The 25,957-nt window shown below is 41.9% G+C and overlaps 1 protein-coding gene across 2 annotated transcripts in view; it reads left to right on the top strand.

Moving 5' to 3' along the window:
- The window catches only part of Ube2l3 (ubiquitin conjugating enzyme E2 L3), a 51,178-nt gene that overhangs the window by 6,926 nt on the left and 18,295 nt on the right, over positions 1-25,957 (top strand). Inside the window, exon 2 of one of the 2 annotated variants that reach the window (XM_048452385.3) lies at positions 18,904-18,999. The exons of the other annotated variant lie outside the window; for it this stretch is intronic. Within the exon in view, the coding sequence (XP_048308342.1) occupies positions 18,904-18,999 (96 nt within the window). The remainder of the gene's footprint in view (positions 1-18,903; positions 19,000-25,957) is intronic. 2 annotated transcript variants of the gene reach the window in all.

Below are 25,957 nucleotides of genomic sequence, written 5' to 3'. Positions count from 1 at the left end.
TATTGAGAAAAGTAGGGCCGGGAGAGATGACTCAGTGATTAAGAGCACAGACTGTTCTTCCAAGGGACCTGAGTTCAATTCCCAACACCCACATGACAATTCATGACTGACTGTAACTCCAATTCCAGGGCATCTGACACTTCCACACAGACATATATGCAAATGAAACACCAATGCACATAAAATAAAAATAAGTAAATTATTTTTAAAAGTTGAGAAAAGTATTTGTTTTTGTGTGTGATGTGTGATATGTTTGACTTAGTGATGCACACATGTAGAGATCAGAGAACAAGTTTTGGGAGTTGGTTCTCTTTCGTTATGGGTTTGACGATCAAACTTACATCAGGCTTACATGGCAAACATTGTGTTGTGCCATCTTGTCAGGTCCTACCCTTGTTTAGTATTTGGTGCTGGCGGTGTTAGAGATTGAACATGAATGCTTAGGCAGGTGTGATGCATTGAGTTATACCTGTCACATTTGCATTTTTTCTCCTAAGGTTATGTCTTCCAGTCAATTGAGACTAATTCAACTAATTCAGTCATCCTTGATGATACTAATGAACAAGTTTTGGGAGTTGGTTCTCTTTCGTTATGGGTTTGACGATCAAACTTACATCAGGCTTACATGGCAAACATTGTGTTGTGCCATCTTGTCAGGTCCTACCCTTGTTTAGTATTTGGTGCTGGCGGTGTTAGAGATTGAACATGAATGCTTAGGCAGGTGTGATGCATTGAGTTATACCTGTCACATTTGCATTTTTTCTCCTAAGGTTATGTCTTCCAGTCAATTGAGACTAATTCAACTAATTCAGTCATCCTTGATGATACTAATGGGGGGGTGCACAGTGGTTGCACTCGCGCGCAGGTGCACGTGCATGCTGGATATCCAGAGTGCATAGTAGGTGAGCATTCTGCCAAATAACTATATGCCCACCCACCCCCTTTTTTCTCATTTCATCTATCCGTTTGTCTGTCTGTCTGTCTGTCTATCTATCTATCATCTATCTATCTCGTATTTTCAGGAAAGGTTTTCTCTCTGTAGCCCTAGTTGTCCTAGAACTTGCTATGCAGACCAGATTGGTCTTGAACTCAGAGAGTTGTTTGTTTTTGTTTCTGGAGTTCTGGGAGAATATTTGTTGTTTATTTGAACAGGGTTTTGATGTGTTTCTCAGAATGATTTTGAATCCACAGTAAGCAGTTCTGCTTCAGCCTGCTATTAAGTGCTAGGGTTATGGAGGTAAGCCACTGCCACCATTTTTTTTTTTTTTAAAGACAGTATTTGCTAGCCAGGCTAGCCTCAAACTCACTTTGTAGCTGAGAATGACATTTAATTTATGATCTCTTCCTGCCTCCAAGCTGAATGCTTGGATCACAGACCTGGTTTATAATAAGCAATGCTGGGATCAAACCTAGGGCTTCATGCATGCTAGCTAATCATTAACTCTACCAATTTGAGCTATATCGCTAGCCTCTACCTACAAGAAACTCTGCTGAGCTATGCACTAGGTCATCTTCTCTCCATCTTTGGTGGACCATCTGCACATTTCTAGGTTCCTCATCAGTCAGTTTTTCCTTTCTTTCACATACAATTCCTGCCTAGCTACAGGTCAAAGTAGTATGAGGTCGTGTGGAGTTTGAGAGGGTTTCAGATGCCCAGGTGCAGCTCAGAGATTGGGATTGAAGGAAGAAAAGCAGGGGTGAGGCTGAGACTCTGGTTTCACAAGTTTACATTCCTTCAATATCTGATTTCCCGCTTATCTGCTCCCCACTTGGCCATGGAACCCCCTAAACATAGCATTCTGTTCTCACAGGATTTATTTATTACTGGTTTTTTCTTTTTTCTTTCTTTCTTTTTTTTTTTTTTTTTTTTTTTTTTTTTTGAGACAGGGTTTCTCTGTAGCTTTGGAGCCTGTCCTGACTGGCCTTGAACTCACAAAGATCTCCTGCCTCTGCCTTCCGAGTGATGGGATTAAAGGTGTGCTCCACAATTGCCTGCCTATTGTGTTTTTTGTTGTTGTTGTTTGTTTGTTTGTTGTTTGTTTTTGTTTTTTTTTTGAGATAGGATTTCTCTGTGTAGCCCTGGCTGCCCTGAAACTCATTCTGTAGACTAGGCTGACCTTGAAGTCAGAGATTATGTGCACCCTGCCCCCCCTTCCCTAGTGCTGGGATTAAGGGCTCGCACCACCATTTCCTAGCTTCTCACTGGGTTTAAAATTCTTTAAATTTTACTTACTTTTTATGTATAGGTGTTTTGCCTACATGTATATCTATCTATGTACTATGTGCGTGCCTAGTACCCAAGTATGCCAGAAGAGGGTGTTGGCTCTCCTGTCACTGGAGTTAAAGGTGGTTGTGAGCTGCTGCCATGTGGGTACTGGGAATCAAACCTAGGTCCTCTGGACAAGCAACCAATCTTCTTTTAACTGCTGAGCTATCCATCTCTCCAATCCTTTCTAATTTTTATTTATTTATTTGCTTTTGCTGTTGTTTTTTTAGGGTTCCCTCTATGTAGCCTTGGCTGTCCTAGAATTCGCTATGTAGAACAGGTTGGCCTCAAACTCAGATCCACCTGTCTCTTCCACCTCAGTGCTGGAGGCAAGCACCACTATTTTTGTCTTAAAAGGTTTTTTTTGTTGTTGTATTTATAATTTATGTTTATGTGACTGGGTGTGTTCCTGGATGGCAGTTTGTCTGTAGAGGCAGAGCATAGCTTGTGGGAGTTGTTTTTCTCCTTTGATCAGGCTTCTGAGTTAGGCTTGAACAGCAGGTCCTCTTATCTGCTAAACCATCTCTCCCTGTCACTCTGGATTTTTTTCTTTTTAAAAAACTTAATTTTATGTACATAGGTGTTTTTGCCTGAATGTATGTCTGTGCACCATTTCTGTAGTGCCCACAGAAGCAAGATCTCCTTAAAACTAGCATTACAGGCAGTTTTTCGGCCACCATGTGGTTCTGGTGATTGAACTCTGGTCACCTGGAAGAGCAGCCTGTCCTGTTAACTGATGAGCCATCTCTTTAGCCCCAACTCTGGATCTTTTTATTGGTGTCCCTCTTGTCCCCCTCACACATACCCCCTTCCCCGTAGTGTCAGGGCTCTACCTCAGTGCCTTGTAATGCTTTCACTGAGCTATCTCACTGACCCCTAACTCCCCCTTTTGGTGTAATCTGTCTGGGGCCTTAAGCAGTTTGATATGTGTGTCTTCTCTGTATCGAGTGATTTCTTATCCTTTGAGACTCTGCTTTAAGGGGTACCTTCTTTGGGCCCTGATGAGTGAGTTATGAAAAATGGTATACATCTATCTCACAGAAATTCCATCTGTGCATTGGGTATCCCATGTCTGCCAACTCAGTGATACCCAGCCCCCCACACTGAGAAATATGTGACATATGGCTTATTCCTTTAAGAATTAAATAAAATTTTAGTAGTTGAAGATAAAATCCTTGGGGGACTACAGATTTTTCTTCTAGCTAGCCTTTACCTGCTTAGAATATACACCAGTGAAGCTAAATCCTTCTTCTTCCATAGTTATTATGGGCAGTGTCTCCAAGACCTGCCCTCAAGAGCCCCAGAAACTTTATCGCTTCCCAAGCAGGCAGCTCACTTAATACTGTAGTGTACCCTCCTTAGATTTTATTTGGACCAACCCATAGGTGCTTTCCAGAAGCACCAAGGAACTGGCCTGATTTTACCTTTGGGTTGGCTGTATAACATGGGCACGTGTGTCCTCTGCTCTTCTGGGGTGAGTCTTGGCAGGACAAACTTCTAGCCAGCCTCTGGAAGAGATGTCACAGAAGGTGATGCTGGTGGACTTAATGACAGGTAGCAGAGCTGCCTCATAGCCTTTAGGTTTCAAGTCACAGTCCTAGAAGTGCCTGGAGGGGGTGGGGGATGAGAGAGAGATTGAGACTCACCTTTTTGGACTGCTGAGAGCTAGACTTGGTGGTTGGGAGCTGAAGTTCTTAATTTTGAGTCTTGGGCTCGCCATATCTTAGCCAAGTGGTACTGAGGAAGTTAACTTCTCTGCTTTAAGTTACTCGATCTGTGTGGAGGTTAAATAAGTTAAGATATATTAAGTACTTGGCAAGTATTTGTCATATACTAAGATGTTATAGATTTCATTAATTGATAAAGTGAAACAACACTGGGCATCGTGGTGCACTGTAGTCTCATTGTGTAGACCAGGCTGGCCTCAAATCACAGAAATTTTCCTGCCTCTACCTTTCAAGTACTGGGCAAATGAAGTGTGAACTACCACACCCAACTGCTTGCCTTTTTGTTTGTTTGTTTGTTTTTGTTTTTGTTGTTTTATTTTTATTTTTTGGTTTTTCAAGACAGGGTTTCTCTGTGTAACAGCCCTAGTTGTCCTGTAACTAGCTCAATAGGTTTATGTTTTGTTTTTTTGGTTTTTTTCGAGACAGGGCTTCTCTGTAGCTTTGGAGCCTGCCCTAGACCAGGCTGGCCTCGAACTCACAGAGATCTGCCTGCCTCTGCCTCCCGAGTGCTGGGATTAAAGGTGTGCGCCACCACCGCCCGGCGCCTTTTTTCTTTCTTTTTGTGTATGTGTGCAGTGTATACATGTGTGTTGGTGGTGTGTACACCCATATACATGTGTATGGAGACGAGAGATTGTGCTTTGTCACTCTATAAGTTATCCCCGTGAGACAGGGTATCCCAGTGAAACTGAAGCTTGCTGCTGGCATGCTGGTCTACATAGAGTTTCAGGCCAGCCTAGACTACACAGTGAGACCCTGTGGCCTCCCCTGCCCCCACAAGAAAAGAAGATTCTTCCCTACATAGTTTCTTTGAAAAAAATAAAGAGGGACTGGAGAATCGGCTTAGTGGCTAAGAGTACTTGTTGCTCTTGCAAGGGACTCTGCACCCACACGGTGGTTCACAACCATCAGTTATCCTACCTCCAGTGGATCCAACATGTGGTGCACATACATACATGAAGGAAAACAAATATAACATATAAAATATAACACAAATATTTTTAAATTTAAAAATTTATTTTTTTTTTAGATTTATTTATGTGTATGAGTATTTTGCCTGCACATCTGGTGTCGTGCCTGAGGAGGTCAGAAGAGGGTGTCGGATCCCTTGGGGCTGGAGTTACTGATGGTTTGAGCCATTATGTGGGTGTTGGAAGCTGAACCCTGGTCCTCTGGCCCCACACAGTCTCTTAGGGTTCTAGAACTCTGAGGGCCCTTGGAGAGTAGATGCTGATGATGACTTTGATTTAAAGATGAGGTGGAAGTGAACTTTGGAGCCAGATCTACTGTCCATCTGCCCTGCTCTTTGCACTCTGCTCTTGTTGGCCACTCTTGGGCTTAAAGGACAGGTGGTTTGGATTCATTCATTCTGTTTTCTTTTTAAACAGTTTTGGGAGTAACCCCATGGGTAATAGATAAGATTCTGAACTACATATTAATTCTTGTGCTAATTTTGACAGCTTTAGGTCTATATTGATTATTTTGTTTTCTGTCCTTCATTATTATCTTGCCAGATTTTGCTTTATCTTAGTAGTTCAGCAGCAGTTTTGATAGCTGTTAGCTCAGCAGGCACACATTTAACCAGAACAGACACTAAAGTCAAAGCCAGTACTTATTGGTAGGATTTGTATATTTCTGCAAGGGGATATTTGCCTGTCCCTGTCACTAGTGGAGGAAGAAAGTATAACTCAGAAGGCTAATAGCCTCTGAGCTTTTTCTTTTTTCTTTTCTTTTGTTTTTTTGAGACAGGGTTTCAGGATTTCTCTGTGTATCAACCCTGGCTGTCCTGGAACTCACTCTGTAGCCCTGGTTGGCTTGAACTTAGAGATTTGCCTGCCTCTGCCTCTAGTGCTGGGATTAAAGGCCTGCGCTACCACTGCTTGGCTGAGCTTTTTCTAATGTGTTAACTGGCTGCTTTACATCAGTACTCCTTGTTATGAAAAAGTCAACCTAAGCTTACAGAAGGAACCTGCCTCCTTCTCCTCCCCCCAGCACTACCACAGGCCTTCTTTTTCAGCCCTCACCACGTGTTTGATGAAGGTAGTTCTTGGTCTTCTTGTTCTGTGCCTCTAGGTCTGTTGTGGATAGACTTGAGGCTGGTGTCCCAATCCTTGAGCTCCCAGTTTAGTAGGGGTGCAGGACTCTCAAGTGTGTAATGTAGGTAGGTCAACAATGCCAGGCACACCCTTGTTCAGATGAAGACAAACATTCCAGGAGGTAGGCCTGTGAGAAACTGCCTGCCTGTGAAGCTAGGGTCCTGACTGGGCTTGCCCAGGGGTTGTGTAGGCAGCATTTTCCTTTAAGCATGAGCTGTAGCTGTCTTCAGTTATATTCTTTTAGACTGACCTAGCAGTATGCTGTGGTAGAGTAGCAGGGACCTAAATTTAGATGTTGTTTTCTGCTTTTAACTTGTTTGAACTGTTACTTTTAGATTTGGTGGGTATCCTCATAAAGAGGATAATAAAAAGACCTCATAGATTGAGAAAGTAGTTGTATTATGTTAGTTGTAATAATAATTAAGTGTAAGCATACAGCTGATCCATGAGAAGCATGAGTCATTCCATTCCCCATTTGCTGAGAATTAAGTGAAATGAGATTTACGTTCAAGCATTCTGAAGGATTATATTTAAATTTGCAGAATATATAATCATATTAAATTCATAATTTTATTGTCAAATAGTTTCATTGTACACACTTGGAAAGTTTCCACTAATGCTAAAATTAAGAAATTTTAGTTTCATTAATTCTTATTTATTTTGAGACAAGTCTCACTGTGTAGTCTTGTCTTTTTTTTGTTGTTGTTGTTGTTGTCTTGTCTGTCCTTGAGGTCACTATTTGACCAGACTAATCTCAGAGAGTTCAGCCTTTCTCTGCAGGAATTTAAGACATGAGCCAGCACACTAAATTTTTATTAATTTTTAAAAGTACCTCATTTTTATTTGAAATTGTATACCTGTGTGTCAGGTATAGGAGGTATATGCATGTGAATACAGTGCTCTCTGAGGTCAGAAGAGGGGTCAATGGATCCCTTGGAGCTGGAGTTGCAGGGAGTTGTGAGCTACCTATCATGGTGCTGGGAATTGAAATGCGGGTCCTCTGTCAAGAGTAGTATGTGCTTTTAGTTGTTGAGCCATCTTTCCAGCCCTCTTTGATTTTAGTTTTTGAGAAAGGGTTTCAGTATATAGCCTTGTTGACCTGGAACTCACAGAATTATCAGGCATATGCCACCATTCCTGGCAAATTGGGGCATTTTGATGGAGTAACACAAAATCAGGGAGGTGCTGCCTTACATTGTTAATGCTCTACCGGTTATGTATGTGGTGTTTGAACTCTTCTTACATATCCAATGCCAATATGCTGGATTTTGTTTTAACCAGTTAAGCGGAGCTTAAAGAAACAAACACATTCATTATGTAGTGAAGATACTGACTAGCAGTAGAAGGCTAGAAACATTACCTTCCTATACTTTAAACATTGACATTTATTTATTTCAGGTTAGGGGAGGACAGAGACGCATGTTTTTGCCAGAGTGCTGTGGAAGTCAGTACTACTTTTAGGAGTTGATTTTCTTCTTACATTGTGTAGGTCCTGGAGATTGAACTCAGATCGTCAGGTTTGGCAGCAAACTCTTTACCTACTGATTCATCTCACCAGCTTTCTAATCATATTTGTATTTATTTTGCTTTAAAAATATTATCTTCGCTGGGCTTCGTAACTGGAGGTTTCTCGTCCTGCCTCATCCTGTAGCCACTTTTACAATAACCACCCAGCGGCTTAATATTAATTACATATTGTTTGGCCTATTAGCTCAGGTTTATTGTTAACTAGCTCTTATAACTTGAATTCACCTATTTCTGTTGGTTTATATTTTACCATGAGGTTTGTTACTTGTTACCTCATATCCTGCTTCTCCGGTAACTGCTTGTGTCTCTCTCCCTGATTCTTCCTTCTTTCTCCCTGTATTCATCTTGGCTTTCCTGCCTAGCTATATTCTGCTCTGCCATAGACCACAGCAGCTTCTTTATTAACCAGTTGTAATAAAGCATATTCGCAACATAAGAGGGGCATCCCACATCAGGGCAGTGGAAAATGCCTTTTTTCTTTTCTTTTCTTATCTTTTCTTTTCTTTTCTTTTTTTTTTTGTTTTTTGAGACAGGGTTTCTCTGTGGCTTTGGAGCCTGTCTTGGAACTAGCTCTTGTAGATCAGGCTGGCCTCGAACTCAACAGAGCTCTGCCTGGCTCTGCCTCCCGAGTGCTGGGATTAAACGCGTGCACTACCACTGCCCGGCTGAGGAGAATGCTTTAATCCCAATATTTGGGAAGCAGAAGCAGGTGGGTCTCTGAGTTCAGGGCCAGCCTGGTGTGGAGTAAATTCCAGGGCAGCTAGGGCTACACAGAGAAGCTCTGTCTCAAAATAAGACAAACAAACAAAAAGTGTACACCACTACACCTAACTTCTTTTTTCTAATTATTGTGCATGTGTGCACACGTATTTACCACTCTCAGTGTGTGTGTGCCTGAGAGGACAATTTTGGGAAATTGATTCTTCCCTTCTGTCTTTGGGTTCCTGGTATGAATCTCAGGTCATCAGGTTTGGGTGACAAGTGCCTTTACCCATCTTGCTGACTCATGTTCTGTCCTTTTCTAATGGAAGTTTAATTAGCCTAGCCCAGTGTTTTATATAGCCGCAGTGACTGTGGAAAGGCTCTCCTGGCCTTGGTCCAGCCCTGGACCTGCTGTATGAGAATTCTGTGACTTGGGCTGCTCTGAGCCTTTGCTTTTTACCTCTATAGAATGGGCCATTTGTGCCTGTTTTGCTCTCATTCTAGTGTCTAAAGCTCTGATCACTGCCAGGTGTGTGATGCACACTTTTAAGCCCAGGACTCAGAATGCAGAGGCAGACCTGGACTGCAGAGAGAATTTCAGGACAGCCAGGGCTGTTATACAGGGAAACACTGTCTTCGAAAAAAACAAATGAACAGCTCTTGTCATAGCTCGTGCTGCATATTGTAATAGTGTGGAGTGTTGTCATGATTGTCCCTACCCCTGCCTGCCTTTCCCTTGGCATGTATTTCTGAATGTTGCTGCACTTTTGGATGATACTCTGATAGATATCAGATGCCTTTGATAGATACATGTGGTAGTGATGGGCTTTTTTTTAAAATTGATTTTTATTGAGCTCTACATTTTTCTCTGCTCCCCTCTGTGCCTCTCTCCACCCCTTCATCCCTCTCCCAAGGTCCCCATGCTCCCAATTTACTCAGGAGATCTTGTCTTTTTCTACTTCCCATGTAGATTAGATCCATGTATGTCTCTCTTAGAGTGTGATAGGCTTTTAGCAAGAATAATGCCATACCTTGTGTTTTGGCTCATTTCCAAAAGTTTTGTATTAATAACCATAAACACCCTTAGTTTCCTTGTGATATGTTTTGAATAGTAGAAAATCTACATTGTTGAATTTTATATTTTAAGAAACAGGATATAGTTAAGGAAAGGGAAGAAGTTAGTATACATACTAAGTAGATAAAAAGCTTCCTCTAAATAATGATAAAGATCTAAGAAATGGATTTTTTTTTTGTAAAGACAGTGGGAATCTTCAGGTGAGGGTAACACCTGGAGGTAGGGCATATGCAAACCTAGGCCTATTTGACTTTATAGGCATTGCTTCTTCCTATGAACACTGACAGTTTAGCAGCCAAATCAAAACATTACTTGCAAGTATGATTAAAATAAAGACATTGATGCTGGAGCAGTTAAGAGTGCTTGCTGCCCTTCCAGAGATCCTGGGTTTGGGCTGGGAGATGCTCAGCAGTTAAGAGCATTGACTACTCTTCCAGAAGACCCAGATTTGATTCCTAGCACCCATGTGGCAGCTTCCAATCAACTGTAGCTCTAGTTCCAGAGGATCTGAGTCTTCCATTGATTTCTCTGAACATATGGTAAACATACTAATGTAGACTCACACATAAAAAAATAAATCCTTTGAAGGAGAGCATAGAAGGGTATATGGAAGGGTTTGGAGGGAGGAAAGGGAAGGGAGAAATGTGATTAAATTATAATCTCAAATATAAAAGCAGTTTAAATAAATCTTTAGAAATTAGTATTGGAGTTAGTATAGAGATGCTCAATGCTAAGAGCTGTTGCTGCTAGTCAGGTTAAGAGGACCTGACTTTGATTTCCAGCAGCTGTGTGAGATAGCTTACAATTGCCTGCTGTGTGAGTTCCACCTCCAGGGGAGTGTGATAACTCTGACTTCATGAATATCACCTGCACACTCCTCTCCCACTCAGAATTAATACTGAAGAAAATGGGTGGGGATTAGATATTCTCTCTATTTTGGGGCGGGGGGTGGTTTCGAGACAGGGTTTCTCTGTAGCTTTGGAGCCTGTCCTGGAACTAGCTCTTGTAGACTAGGCTGGCCTTGAACTCACAGAGAACCGCCTGCCTCTGCCTCCCTAGTGCTGGAATTAAAGGCATGCGCCACTGTTGCCTGGCCGGATAGTCTCATCTTATTGTCTGTAACAGTCTTCACAATAGGAGGATGTGCTACTGCCACAGAATGAGTGAGTGCTGAAATTTAGTATACAGGGCCTGGAGAGATGGTTCAGCAATTGAGAGCCCTGGCTGATTTTCCAGAACCTCAGTTAGTTTCTAAGCACCCACATGGTGGCTCATAACTGTCTGTAACTCCAGTTCCAGGGGAGTTTTTCTGACCTTTTTGGGCATCCGGTGTGACCATGCATACAGACACACACATATAGGCAAAAAACACATAAAGTAAAAAAAAAAATTCATCAGAGTATGTTGTGGAATATTAATTTAACTATGTAAAGGTGTGTTACATTTGTTTAGGCTGTATTTGTTTAATTATGTAAAGATGTGTTGCATTTGTTTCACCTTGCCTGCCTATGGTACCTGATTGGTCTAGTAAAAGGCTGAATGACAAATAGACAGAGGGAGGATAGGCAGGTCTAGGTGGGCAGAGAGAAGTAGGAGATGAGAGAACAAGGGAGAGGCCCAGAGCCAGTCAACTAGCTACACATGGAAGAGACAGGAAAAGTAGTTCATACAGAGTGAAAGAAAGGTAAAAAAAATACCCAAGACAAAATGTAGAGAAACAGGTTAAATTATAAAAGTTAGTGGGGCAAGCATAAGATAAGGCCAAACATTCATAACTAATAATAAGTCTCTGTGTCATAATTTGGGGGCTGGCAGTCCGAGAAAGCCTGCTACAAGAGTACTGGCCAGTTTGATGACACAGTGGGTAGAAGCATTTGTTACTGAGCCTGATCTGAGTTTGGTCCCCAGAGTATGCATGGTGAAGAGAGAAAATAAACTCTTTAAGGTCTTGTGATCTTTGTGTGTACACATACCTGTAAGTGAATAAAAATAATTGTATCTATTACTATATTTTAAAGTCTTTAGTATAGGGCTAGGCATGTAGTTTGGTTGGTAGAGTACTTTTATGCACAGAGCACTGGGTTTGATCCCCAGCACCATATAAAACTGGGTGTGCTGGTACACATCTGTAGTCATACATAGGTCGAGGCAGGAGGATCAGAAATTCAAGATCTTCTTTAGGCTGCATAGTGAATTCACTCAGCCTGGGATACATGAGATCCTGTCTCACAAACAAAATCTTCAGAATAAATAACAGTGGAAAAAGAAATGAAAGTCTTACTAATCCCCAATTCCCACCAGGGGTTCTCAGGGTAGCCCTGTCTGCCCTGGAGCTCTCTTTGTAGACCAGACTGGCCTTGAACTTGGTGATCTACCTGCTTCTGCCTTCTGAGTGCTGGGGCTATAGGTGGACACCACTATGCCTAGCATAATAGTGTTTTTTAATTTTTACTTTTTGGTTTTGTTTGTTTGTTTTCCAGACAGGGTTTCTCTTTGTAGCCCTGGCTATCCTGGAACTAGCTTTGTAGACAAAACTGTCCTTGAACTTACAAAGATCTGCCTGCCTCTGCCCTCTGAGTTCTGGGATTAAAGTCGTGCATCACCACCACCTGGCTAATTTTTAAATTTGAATTGTATATGTGCAGGATGTGGGTGTCATGGCATGTCAGAGGACAGCTTTCAGTGTTTGGTATTCTCCTTTCATCATGTGGGCTCCAGGAACTGAACTAGGCCATCATCAGGCTTGTGCAAGTGCTTGCACCTGCTGAGCCATCGAGGCGGCCCCATACTACTTTTTCTCTTTCCTTCCCCTTTCTCCTGCCTCTTCTTCCCTTTTCTCTCCTTCCCAGGGGTTCCTATATATTCCAGCTGGGGATATATAGCTTCCTGAGTGCTGGGATTAGTATTTATTAAATTTTAAGAAATCAGAAAAATGTCAAGTTTCTCTGATCTCAGACTTATAGTCATAGGTATTTTTTTTTTCATTACTAGCTCAGTAAGTAAGTAGCACAGAACTCTAGTGCTACTTAGGATTTTCTAAGGAACAAAACTGGTAGAATGAACTAATATATCTGTGTATTAGTAAGATTTATTAGAGTGACTTACAGGCTGTGGTTGGAATAGTCTGATAACAGCTGTCTCTTGACAGAAAGCTAAGGATCCTGTAGTTGTTCACTTCAGGAGACTGGGTGTTTGAACAGTTCTAGTCTGGTGCTGATAGAGGTCCCCGAAGGTCCTGGGGAGCACCAGTTTTCAGTCTGTGTCTGAACAACAGCCAAGGAGTGGGTCAGGATAGATGAATTTGCCAGTGAGAGTAAGGGCAAGCAGGCAGAGAGCACAAGTTTCATTCCTCCATGTTCTTCTATATGGGCTGTCACCAGAAGTTGTGGCCCAGATTTGGGGTGGGTCTTCTGGCCTTCAAATGAGCTGTTTTTATGGTGGATCTCCCACCTCAAGTGATCTAACCAAGAAAAATCCCTCACAGGTGTGTGCCCAGCTGCTTGGGTTTTAGTAAGTTACAGATGTAGTCAAATTTGATAAACACCATTAGCCATCACAGAAAATTTTGCTTTTTTTTTTTTTTAAATTTAGGTTTAATTTTGGAATTCTTTTTTTCCCACCCCTATACAAATGAGGAGTTTTGGATTTCTTAAAGAGGATCTTGGTTACATATTATTAAAAAAAAATCTCTGACCTTTTAAGGTTTCTTAGACCTGGCCTTGCTTGTAGATAATACTGGGGAGATTTTGAACACTGTATCTGTTTGCCTTTTCTGTCTTTTATTTTTGCCTCCTTTTCTATGTATGGTCCAGCTAGCCTTGACCTCATGATGATGATCCTCCTGCTTCTACCTACTGAGTGCTGGTGTTGTAGGGATGCACTTAAACTACGAAAGCCAACGTTCCATGATAGGACACAGTTTTCGTACCCCCATCAAAACAACAACAAAACTTGGTGGGTTTTGTGTGTGAGTTCTGTCTCAAAACAAAACAAACAAACAAACAAAACCCATCAGGCTGGCTGTGCAGGATAGTCTCTTATTTCCCTAATCCTTTTAAGGACTTGGGGAAATTGTTTCCTGTGAGAACTCAGATCCAACTTTCCAGTACTGCCAACTGTACTTGGCCTTGCTGTTGGCATGTGGCATTCAGTTTTCTGGTCCTACTTTGAGAAATGGGCATTACCCCTTAAGTGGACTGTCTGTTGCTGTGATGAAACACCATGACTAAAACAACTTATAAAAGGAAATATCATTCATTCATTCATTTATTTATTTATTTTCAAGACAGGGTTTTTCAGTGTATCCTTGACTGTCCTGGAACTCACTGTGTAGATCAGGTTGGTCTCAAACTCAGAGACCTACCTGCCTCTGTCTCCTGATTGCTGGGATTAAAGGCATGCACCACCACCACCCTGCTAAAGGAAGCATTTAATTGAAGACTTTGATCCAGTTTCAAAGGCCTACTCTACTATCATTGTGGAGAGTATGGCAGCAGGCAGGCAGCATGGTGCTGGAGAAGTAGCTGAGAGCTCATTCACATCTGATCTTCAAGCTGAAAGCAAAGAGTGAGACTAGACATGGTGTGGGCTTTTGAAACCTCAAAGCCCACCCCCAGTGACATACTTTCTCCAACAAAGCCACACTTCCTTTTTAAAAAATTAATCAATTTATTCATTCATTTTTGTTTTTTGAGACAGCGTTTCTCTTTGTAGTTTTGAAGCCTGTCCTAGAACTCGCTCTGTAGACCAGGTTGGCCTCAAACTTACAGCAATCCACCTGCCTCTGCCTCCTGTGTGCTGGGACTAAAGATGTGTGCTACCATTGCACGAGGCCACACTTCCTAATCCTTCCCATGAATTTCTTTGTTTTTATTGTTTGTGTTTTTTTTTTTTTTTTTTTGTGTGTGTGTGTGTGTGTGTGTGTGTGTGTGTGTGTGTATTAAGAATATAGTGTGTACCACTACAGTTATTGAGGCCCTGGGTTTGATATCTAGCACCACTTAAAACAAAATCAAACAAAACTCCCACAGAAACTGAGCAGTGCCCTGTGTTTTTTCAGATTCCTTCTAAAGCTGGGAGCAGCTGGATTCAAAGAGGGACCTCATTTGGGCTTTTCCCTGTGTGCTGCTTGCCCTCTTGCAGAAGGGACTAAGGAGTTGACTGGTTCTGCTTTCTTTTGACTCATCTCTTGGCTGTCAGCATTGCACCACCAGCCCTAAGCAGCTGACCCCAGGTTGCTTTTGGCTTTGAGCAGAACCGAAATAAATCTTTTGGGGAAGTGTGTTCTGTAAGCGCGTGCCATTCTTGCTTTGATCTTTCAGGCTTTATTCTCAAGGAGCTGGACTGGTGCTGTATTCTTTTCATTTTAAAATTACACTTTACTTACTATAATTTGTATGTGCCCGTGTGTGTGCACGCGTGTGTGCTCATGTCACAGTGTGGACGTGGAGGTTAGAGGACAGTTAGCAGGAGTCTCTTCTCTGCTTTTACCCTGTGTATCTTGGGGATAGAATTCAGGCTGGCAGACTTCTATGGTAAGTACCTTTAGCCTCTGAACTGTCTCATTAGCTTTTCTTAGTCAGCTCCTTTCCATCGTTATTAGTAATAAAGCCTTTGGACTTCAACCTCTGAGTTTACATGGGTCTCTTGAAATTCTTTACTAGGTTGTTATTATCCAGACCATTCTCAGTTACAGGGACACAGTTGTGATTTTAGATATACCATCTTAAGGGTTTGTGTAATTTTCTCTCAGGTCTTTAGATAGAACATAGAACCTCTGAATGAGCAGTGTGGCTCTTCAGTTTGCTTTCCTCAGTGAAGGAGGAGGCAGCTCTTGTTCTTAGAACCATCTTGGGCAATAATGGAATTTTAATGTGCTAGCCATTCTTAGTGCCCATTGTTCTCAGCTGGGGCTGAAGAGGGTGTTAATCTCAATAGGACAGAGCCAGATGTCTGGCATCTGTTTTATGTGCAGGACTCAGAATGCTGAGCTGCATGATTCTGTTTTGGATTCCGTTGAAAACTGCTCTTCTATAGGATACCTAACATTCCCAGAAGAAGTTAGGGCTTATTTGTTTTGGCTTTCTCTTCTGTCTTATTATCAGTTCTTTGTTTAGAACTGTTCGACAGGAAATTGCCTTTCCTTCTTGGGTACCTTAACCTGACAGCAAAGAGAGTTTATCTGATCACTCTGAACTTCCTGAGCCTCCAGCTCAACACTCATTAGTGGCACCCTTCCTTCTGTGGCCGGAAGGCTTGGGACTTTTATCTTTGTTCAGGTATCTGCTTGATAACTTGGCACCGAGTCACTTGCTATCTTACCACCTAGGAACAGAGTTTCATAGGTTTTCTTTTTTTTCTTTTCTTAGACAGAATATTGTGTTCCCCAGGTTAGCCTTGAAACTCACTCTGTACCCCAGGATGGCCTTGAATTTACTTTTTGAAAAAAATTGAGGGCTGGAGAGATGGTTAAGAGAACTGGCTGTTCTAGAGGACCTGAGTTCAATTCTCAGCACCCTCATGACAGCTCACAACTGTCTGCAACTCCAAGATCTGACACCCTCAGACAGACATACATTCTCACCAATGCACTAAAAATAAATAAATTATAAAATTAATTGATTAATTTTGTGTGTATGGGTGTTTGATCTGTGTGTGTCTGTGCACTCTGTGGGCCAGGAGAGGGTGTTGGATGACCTGGGATTGCAGTTAGAGGTGGTTGTGATCTACCCTGAGTGTAGGACTTGAACTCAAGGCTTTATGTGTGCCGGGCAAGCATTCTGTGAATTGAACTACAGCCCCAGAAAACTATGTGCCTTTTATTTACTTAGTGATTTTGTAATGCTGGGATTGAATGCTGTAGGATTTTGTGCTGCCAGTTGGCCACTGCCCTGCTGCTAAGCTTATAGCCCAGCCTGCAGTCCTTAAACAAAGTTGGGGTTTTCTGCCCTCTAAAAACTAAGTCCAGCTTGCCCCATCTTTGTAATTCTCATGAAATTTGCCTTATGTTTATCAGAAATACTTCATTTCGTTAGCATAGAGCACCGAAACTGTCAAGTATGCTTCTTCACAGGCCATTTTAATTTTTTTTAATGAACATTCAATATTTCCTTCCTTCCTTCCTTCCTTGTTTGTTTGGTTTGGTTTTGATTTTTTTTGAGACAAGGTTTCTTTGGGTAGCCCTCACTGTCCTGGAACTTGCTCTGTAGACCAGTTGTCTAGAGCTACAACTGTAGCTCTAGTTGTCTAGATTTCAAAGTTCTATTTGGAATATTTTATCTCCTGCATCTGTCCTGCCCTCATGGAGTTGAAGTTCTCTTTGAAGAGTAGTGGTTAGTGATGTGTGAAACCTTCCCCTTCTTGAGTGTGTCCGTCCATATTTCGTAATTCCCAGACAATTATTCCTGATGAGTTCTGAGTGTCAGCTGGAAGACGAAGATGGTAACTGGCAGGTTAGAGTATTCTCTCAGGTTCCATGATGCTTTCTTTGTAGAGCAATCAGGCTATCTCACCATATTGTCCCCTGGTGTGGAGGCTTGCGATATTGCTAGACCTTCCTTAGAACTAAACTGGTTAAGCTTGGTGACACCCTTTCCCTTCTTGTACCACTTAATAAAAATTCCCATATTAAAGCTCTAGCCACAGTTGCTGGACTGGAATTTCCGGATTTGGTCCAGGTGCTTATAGTAGGCACCTGAGGTTGCGAAATGAGCAGCATTTCCCTACATTCTCCTGTGGGACACCCATTCCATACATTTCCTCCTCCTCAGCTCATTCTGAGTTAGGCCTCTCACATCTCCTCCAGTGGTACACTGACTCTGCTTTACTGTGCTTTAAGAATTACTCTTTCCGTGATTTTCTAGCCATACTAACTAGAAATAGTGTCTTCTAAACTATTGTGGCCTGGTGGGAATGTGTGATACAAAGGATCTTTTGGTCTTTTGGTGACGTAGAAGCCAATAGGGTGGACTTTGCCATTGTGAATCATGGCTGCTTGAGCCTTTCCTGTATTAGAGGGCATGTGGGCTGGGAGAGAGGAGCTGTAGCCTGGTAGATGAGACAGGGTCAATGTTCAGGTTGTAGGTGAGAAGGCATCTTGGGTGGATGGGAGGCTATCATCTCATTGGTTGTGAGGTCTGATTGAGGTAGTAGTGGGGAGTGGCAGTCTAGGAACTTGGGAGGTGACCATGTATATGTGGGCATGAGTCATGGTACTTTCTGGGTGGCTTGGGTAAGATACCTACTGTATATTCATTGTTGTTGGTGAAGCAATGGGAAATTTCAGGCTGAAACACAGTGGAAAACCAAGTGACAGTCTTAAAGACATCGTAAACAGAATTCTGAAATAATCTGTTATGGTGGTTCACTTTCTTAGTGAAGTGGCATTTGCTACATTATCTACTTATGAGAACTCCCATAGATTTAGAGTTTGTCATGATGTAGTTTCCCTGCTCATTGTTTTTAGTTGAGGAACTTACCACACCATTGATAGCTGAAGAAACTGAGCTTCAGTGCTGATTGGTTTCTTGTTCCCCTCCCCATCCCATACTGGTCAGTTGTGCTCTTTGCCTGTGCCTATCCTGGGATGGAGTACTGAAATTACTCTTAACAGGTTAAGTAGGAAAGACTTGTGGGTACCCATTTGCCTTTATTTGCCTTCGAGTTCCAGCCTTAGTCATCTTTAGAGCCTCAGCTTTCTGTACATTGCTAGTGCTTGTTTGAAAAAAGTTAGGTCTGCAGGCATCTCAGGGCCCTGTTGATGTCTGCCCCTGTGTAGCTAGAGGATGGCTACTTCATTTGTTTATTTTCAGTTTCGTTTATTTTTCCTTTTTTTCCCCGTTTTCCTTTGGCTCTTTTTTGCTTTGTTTAATTTACTCACTGATTTATTATATGAGTGCTCTGTCTACGTGTACACCTGCATACCAAAAGGGGGCATAAAATTTCATTATGGATAGTTGTGAGCCAGCATGTGGTTGCTGGGAATTGAACTCAGGACCTCTGGAAGAACAGCCAGTACTCTTAACTGCTGAGCCATCTCACCAGTCCTTTTATTTTCCTCCCTCCCTCTTTCTCCCCCTCCCTTCCTTTTTGATACAGAGTCTCACTTTGTAGCCCTAACTGGCCTTGAACCCACACCAATCCATCTGTATTAACCTCCCAAATGCTAGAATCACAGGTGTGAACTGCCTGGCCCTGCTGAGGGTATTTAGACAGGCAGCATGACCAGCCCAAAGAGGAGTTGGTATATCTGTAGCAGCATGGTTCCTCTCATTGTATTCAATGGATTTCTTGAGACTGGGGCTTGGCTTGGTCTGGGGCAAGGGTCTATAGAGGCAATGGCATTACAGATGGGACTACCCTGGCTCCATGCCTCCTTAACCTGATAAGATGTATTCTGGTGATGATGTATTAGTGATGTTGTCACTGTTTTAATTTGAGGGAGTCAGGAGGGATCTTAATATGTGGTGCTTTTCCTGATTTGACACCCCTTTATGCTTTGTTAATCAACAGGAGCTTGAAGAGATCCGCAAATGTGGAATGAAAAACTTCCGTAACATCCAGGTTGATGAAGCTAATTTATTGACTTGGCAAGGGCTTATTGTTCCTGTGAGTATTGAACACTTCCACTTCTTATTAGATTATTCTTTCAGGTGGTGTGCTCCTACTGCTGGCTCTGTGTTCTTCAGTAAGTTCCTAGTCTGGGCAGCCCACATATGGGCAGAAGTGGGCAGTGGCTACAGGGTGACAAGTAGGGTACGTTATGGCCTTGGGCTCTTGAATGGAATCTTGGCTTTGCACTGGTGTTTTAAACCTGTAGCTGTCCAAACCTTCCAGATGTGTAGTTCTTGACAAAGGAAAAGGAGTATGCATCTGTGCTCCTGTTGTTGCCCACCTGCCCTGGTTTTAAATGATTCACACTGTTTATCAGGTTGAGACCCCTTTGTTGGCTTTGGAGGAGAGCTGGCTTCCCATATAGACCTTTGCTGGTTTTCTCCATTTTTTTTTTTTTTTTTTTTTTTTTTTTTTTTGCATCTGTGAGTAACCTGTGCTTTATTCCTGGTACATTCCAGTATGTGCCTCCGTTTGTCTTGAATCAGTGTTCCCGATTGCCTGTGTGTTCTCCCCTGCACTGTGCTTTCCAGAACCTTTTCTCCAGCATCTACCCCAGATAGCCCTACATCCTTCAAGGAAGCCTTCCCAGAGCCTCGGTTTCTTCTTGAGGCTTTGTTCTGCTTCTGTCTTGTTTCCTTGTCTTAGGTCCCTATCCTTCCTGACACTTGACCTGTGCTTTACTTCAGCACGTGCTCCCACTTGCCTGAAGTGCTCGCACCAAGCACATGGGGACCTCTCATTTTACATATATCCGATGCTTGCCTCTGAAGCTTTGCTCCTTTGGCAGGGTCCTAGCCCCTGAGCTTGTAGTCAGTTTCTCTACTTTGCTGATTTGGTGCTGCTTTCTCCACACTCTACAGCTTGAATTTTGTTAGTCTAGCTTTCTTCTCCTTTGGTTTATCCCTGGGGACCCTTCTAGCATCAGGTTGCTTACTGTATATGAAAGAGTCCTACCCTTCTCCTCCCCTCTTCTTTCCCAGAGCTGCACTGTTTGTCCATCACACCACCCCACTTGGACATTAGTAACTTTTAGTCACCTTAGCCTCCAACTTTGATCTACATTGATATGCTCTCTTTCCTTCTTTCTGTCACATTCACTATCTTCTTTCCTTTCTGCTTTGCCCATTTGAGCCTCAGGTTCTTTCCCTGTACCTGACACTCCTTCCATTGTTACTTATAATTGTTTCTTGTGGAGAGACTGTCTGCTTTACCAAAGAAGAATGTAGAGTATACTCACTGCAGATGCATTCTTCTTGATTCTGCTTATTAGATTAGACTTAAAAGTTTTAAATTTGGGGACTGGAGAGATGGCTCAGAGGTTAAGAGCACTGCCTGCTGTTCCAGAGGTCCTGAGTTCGATTCCCAGCAAGTACATGGTGGCTCACAACCACCATGTACCCTCTTCTGACAGAAAACTGTATATATAATGAATAAATAAATCTTAAAAAAAACAACAACCCGATGGTTTTAAGACTTTTTAAAAAAGTTTTAAATCTGGGAATTTATAGTCAAATTTGGAAATATACTCTCTGGATTTCTTTAGTAAGGTGAGTAGGCTCGACACAGGGAGGTTTTAGCTACTAGGGTCTGGCCTGTGTCTATAGTTCTTGCCTGTCACTATGACCTATTAGGGGTAAGTAGGACTGCTAGAACCATCTGATTCTTCTGTCTGTCCCTGTCCCTCTTCTCTTCTCTTCTCTTCTCTTCTCTTCTCTTCTCTTCTCTTCTCTTCTCTTCTCTTCTCTTCTCTTCTCCTCCTCCTCCTCCTCCTCCTCCTCCTCCTCCTCCTCCTCCTCCTCCTCCTCCTCTTCTTCTTCTTCTTCTTCTTCTTCTTCTTCTTCTCTCTCTCTCTCTCTCTCTCTCTCTCTTTTAAATGGGAGGAGGATTCAAGATGGGGTTTTTCTGTATAGCTTTGGCTGTCCTGGGACTCACTCTGTAGATCAGGCTTGCTTCAAATGCAGAGATTCACCTGCCTCTGCTTCCCAAGTCCTGGGATTAAAGGCATGTGCCACTATAGCCTTGCATTATCTGTCCTTTTTTTTCTTTTTAAAGCTAACTGATAAAAATCATAGCACTCCAGCTGTGCCTTCCACTTTATAGGAGGATACTGATCCTTAGTCCTTGAGCTTGGCTGTAGCACTCAAGGGGTGAGGTGACTGAGTGACACTTCCTACACACAGTACATGATTACAATGCAGGTTTATTTATCTGTCTGCTGTGGTATTGGGCACTGAACCTAGAACTTTGTATATGTCAGAACTGTCTTATAGCTTACTGCTGCCTTCTCCCTTGAATTTTAATATTTTTATTTTATATGTTTGGGTCTTTTGCCTGCATGCATATAGTCTGTGCACTATATGCATGCCTAGTGTCCTCAGAGACCAGAAAAGGGCATTGGATTCTCTCAGAATCAATCCAAGAGTTGTTAGCTTCCCTGTGGGTGCCGGGAACCAAGCCCACGTCTTCTGTAAGACTAACAAGTATTCTTAACTTTTGCGCCATCTCTCCAGTCCCACCTTTGAATTTGTTTTAATTAATCAGTTCTGAGGCAGAGTTTCTCTACATAGAACTAGCTGCCCTGAAATTCTTTATGTAGATCAGCTGGCCTTGAACTCAAAGAGATCTCCTGCTTCTGCCTCCTAAGTGCTGGGATTGAAAATGTGTACCATGATGCCTGGCTCCACCATCAAATTTAACCCCACCCACCTACCCACACAGACACACAAACACAGTGTCGCTCTTGTGTAGCTGAAGATGACCTTGCTGATCCTCTCTCTGATACAGGCTTAGTACCACTTCTGGCTCCTTTTTGGCTTTTGTGGCAGTTTTCACTTTGTAGCTGAGGCCAGCTTTGAAATTACAACGATCCTGTAGCCTCAGCCTCCTTTCTTCCCTCTTTCCCTCCCTTCCTTCTTTCATTCCACAGGTTCTCCTGGCCTTGAACTTGCTATATAATTGAATGTGGCCTTGAATTCTTGGTTCCTCTGCTTTCACCTGTTCAGTGCAGGCTCTTAATGTGGTACTGGGGATCAAGCCCAGAGCATCAAGCAGCTAGGCTCATTCTGTCAACTGAGTTACATTTCTAACCCCATAAAGGTTTGTTTCTGGGATTTTGATTTTTAAAAAACTGTATTTTGGGTGCAGGTAAGGGTGTGAATGGAGTTCAAAGGACAACCTTAGGATGTCTGTCTTCAACTACCTTGTCATATAAAGGGTCCTTTTTTTGGGGGGTTCTGTTTTGGCTTTCTGGCTAAATACAGCAGAGGTTGGTGATTCTTTTGCCTTTACCTTTATCTCTTTGTAGGAGGGCTTTGTAGGATTACAGACCCCTGTTCTGTGACATCTGGCTTTCATGTGGGTTCTGGAGATTTGAACCTGGGTCTTGACATAGTAAACACTTTCACCTACTGAGTTGTCTCTTTAGTCCGGAGTTCTCAATCTTAATATGTTGATACCCATCCATTTATACTAGTGCTACATTATTTGCTAGTAATGTTGGCTTCATTTTGGTTCTGTTTTCTTTATGAAAGAAGGTTTCGTGTATACCCCCCAGACTGGCCTAGGACCATGTGTGGCTCAGATTGCCCTTGAACTCAAAGGAAGCCTCTTTTCTCAGCCTTCCAAATGCTGAGATTTCAGGTATGAACCACTGTAGTCAGCTTATAGTAAGTTTTGAAATCAGAAAATGTTAGCCTTTTAACTTTAGTCTTTTTACCAATCGATTTGACTGAAGATTCCTGGGAACCTGTTCTGCTGTCCCTGTTTTCTGTTTCATGATTATTTTTTTCTATATATGTCTGTGTGCCTAGTGTCCACAGAGGCCAGAAGAGGGTGTCAGATCACCTTGAACTGGAGTTAGAATTGGTGGTGAACAGAACCTGGGTCCTCTATAAGAGAAACCAATGCTCTTAATGACTGGGTGGACCACCACATTAGGCTTTATTATGTTTTTAAACATAAATTTAAATAATGTGTTTGGTTTTATTTTATTTTGTTGGAGACAGGGTTTCTCCATGTAACCCTGGTTGTCATGGAACTCTCTCTGTAGCAGGCTAGCCTTGAACTCACAAAGATCCATGTGCCTTTACCTCCTGAGTGGTGGGATTAAAGGCGTGCACCACCACCACCTGGTATGGGAATCTGGGGATTCTTGAAGGGGTGCCATGTAGAAACAGTAGGAGCTGGATGGTAGTCCATGATTTAAGTCCCAGTCAAAGGGAAACAGAGCTAAGAGTTAGAAACCGGCTGGCTATAGTAAGATCTTGCTCCACACCAAAATAAATAAAGAACAACAACAATAACAACAACAAAAAACGGGTAGGAAGACTGTTTGTTAAGTCTGTTAAGATAATTTGTTCTCGTATAGTGAAAGGATTTTTTTTTTTGGATTTAACTGCTATAAAATAAATGGCTTTGTGACTTGTAGATTCATACAAAATAATGAAGAATCTGAGATGTGTACCCTTTCCCAAACTGATGGAGGAAGCCTGTCATTTTATTTGGGTGCTCATCACACATGAGACTTCAAACAAACAGATTCCCATGGTACAGCAGGCAGTTTGAACATTAGTGCATTTGCTCAATCACCTTTGAGCCCAAGTTCCCTAGAATACACAAACATGGATACTTGCAAGTATTGCAGGTCACATTAAAGGAGAGGGACTTGGATAGTTGAGGGGTTTTAGGCTGGTTAGTCATCTACTGTTCTGCTGGTTAGACTTCCAGATGTAGACAATGACAGCATTTGCTTGTGAGACTTGCTCTAAAACTGATGAATTGAGATGGGACAGAAAAATCACTGGAATTTCAGTGATGTGGTAGAGAAGTGTTTTTTTCTTTTTCTTAGCTATTCTGTTTGTAAATAAATATTTATAAAATAAGTAGTTTTTGTTGTAAATGATTTTATACACTTTGTTTTGAGATCTGATCTCATTATGTAGCTTAAGCTGGACTTGAATTCTCTGTTCCCCTTCCTCAGCTTCCTGAGATAATAGTGTATTAGAATTATACGCATGCATACTGTCTTAGTCAGTATTCTATTGCTGTGAAGAAACATCATGACCACGGCAACTCTTAAAAAGAAAAACATTTAGTTGGGGCTTGTAGGGAGTCTTTCTCTGTTCTGCCAGTCAGCTCCCAGATAAGGACATTGAGACTGCTTTTTAATTATGAAAACTTAGCCTATAGCTTAGACTAGTTTTTTTTTCCCCCCTCCAGAATGAGGTTAGATATTTATTTAGTGGTTATAGAAGGGAAGGGAGAAGGGGAGAACAGAGGGGCAGAGAGGAAAGACTGAAGCTGTCTCTCTGAGAGGGAGCAGGAAGAGAGAGAACTCAGGCTGGAAACTGAAGATCAGTTTGCGTCAGCGGATGGGGAAGGGAGTGGGCATGGCTTGTCTCTTAAAGAGACAGAACAGATCATTACATTTCCATCTCTTTTTTATAGTAAAAGGCAGGAGGTTAGGCACCACAGGTTAAAGGAATTGGGGTGGCGGTATGGAAGGGAGGGGAGAAGAACAGAGAGGCGGAGGGGGGCGAGAGACTGAATTTGCCTCTCCAAGAGGGAGCTGGAAAAGCTTAGACTAGTTCTTAAGTAGTTCTTATAACTTAAATTAAAATTAACCCATTTCTAGTCATCTGTGTGCTGCTATGTGACTTGTGGGTTTTACCTCTCCTGGATGTGTTGCTTGTTCTCTGTCTCCTGGCGTCTCTCCTCCTTCCTCTCAGCATCCTCTCTGTTCAGAAATCTTGCCCTGCTATTGGCCATTCAGCTTTTAATTAAACCACTCAGAGCAACACATCTTCCACAGTTCACAGAAAAATTATTCCACAACATTTCCCCCTTTTTTGTCTAAATAGAAAGGAAAGGTTTTAACTCTTAACACAGTAAAACTATATACAATAAGAATAATTATCAGGCAAGAATTACATTCATAATATCCATTTGTATTTGGCATATTTAGAGAAAATATTTTATGTATATCATTTTTATCATAACTTGTATTACCATCTTAAAACTATTTTTTAGACCTCAAAATATTTTTTAGAGAAACAATTTAAGTTTTATTGTCTTTCAACCTTATAAAATTTCATCTATTATGTAAATTTATGAATTTGGTTAACAAGGCAAATTGTAAAAACTATGACTATTTAGTCTTTAATCTCCATCAGAGACCCAAGAAGGATAAAATATTACTTGAGAAACAGGAAGTGCAGATAAAGCAAATTCTAAAACTTAAGAGATATTTGGCTAGTTGGGTGGTGGTGGCACACATCTTTAATCTCAGTGCTTGGGATACAGAGGCAGGCGGATCTCTGTGAGTTCGAGGCTGGTCTGGTCTACAGAGCAAGTTCCAAGACTGGCTCCATAGCTATTGAGAAACCCTGTTTCAAAAAACTGAGAGAGAGAGAGAGAGAGAGAGAGAGAGAGAGAGAGAGAGAGAGAGAGAGAGAGATTATCTTTTTATGGCTGTCTGGAAAATCACCCCAAGGTTCCTCTGCAACATTGGGGCATCCACCTTCAGCCTATAGGCCCAAAATATCTGGCAAACTTTTCTATAAAGCAAGAATTTTAAAGGACTGTCCTACCTTGTTTTGGTGAAGTTCGACAATTGCTTTCTTTTGTATCCTATTTGCCCAGTCAGCAGTTGAGGCAAGGGTAGTTTCTTTGCCCAGTGGCTCACTTTTACCACATAGACAGCAAACTCCATATGGAAGTTTGTTAATGCCCAATATCCCCCCTCCCCCCTTTTTAAAAGTACATTGGTGCTGTCAGGATCAGACATGTCTCATTGTCATGAAAAGCCTTTTGTTATTAAAACATTTTAAATGCCATATTCTGTAGGTCTTTAAAGTGTTTGAAGATCATCTATCTAAAATATATCTTTGTGTGACCTTGAAAGCATATTTAATATGACTATATGTTTGTTGTAAATCACTAGTGATCTGTATTT

This window comes from Myodes glareolus, chromosome 2 (genome assembly GCF_982192425.1).
Source record: "Myodes glareolus chromosome 2, mMyoGla1.1, whole genome shotgun sequence".
NCBI lineage: Eukaryota > Metazoa > Chordata > Mammalia > Rodentia > Cricetidae > Myodes > Myodes glareolus.
Note: the sequence above shows the minus strand (reverse complement) of the source record. Positions and strands in the feature narration are given on the sequence as shown.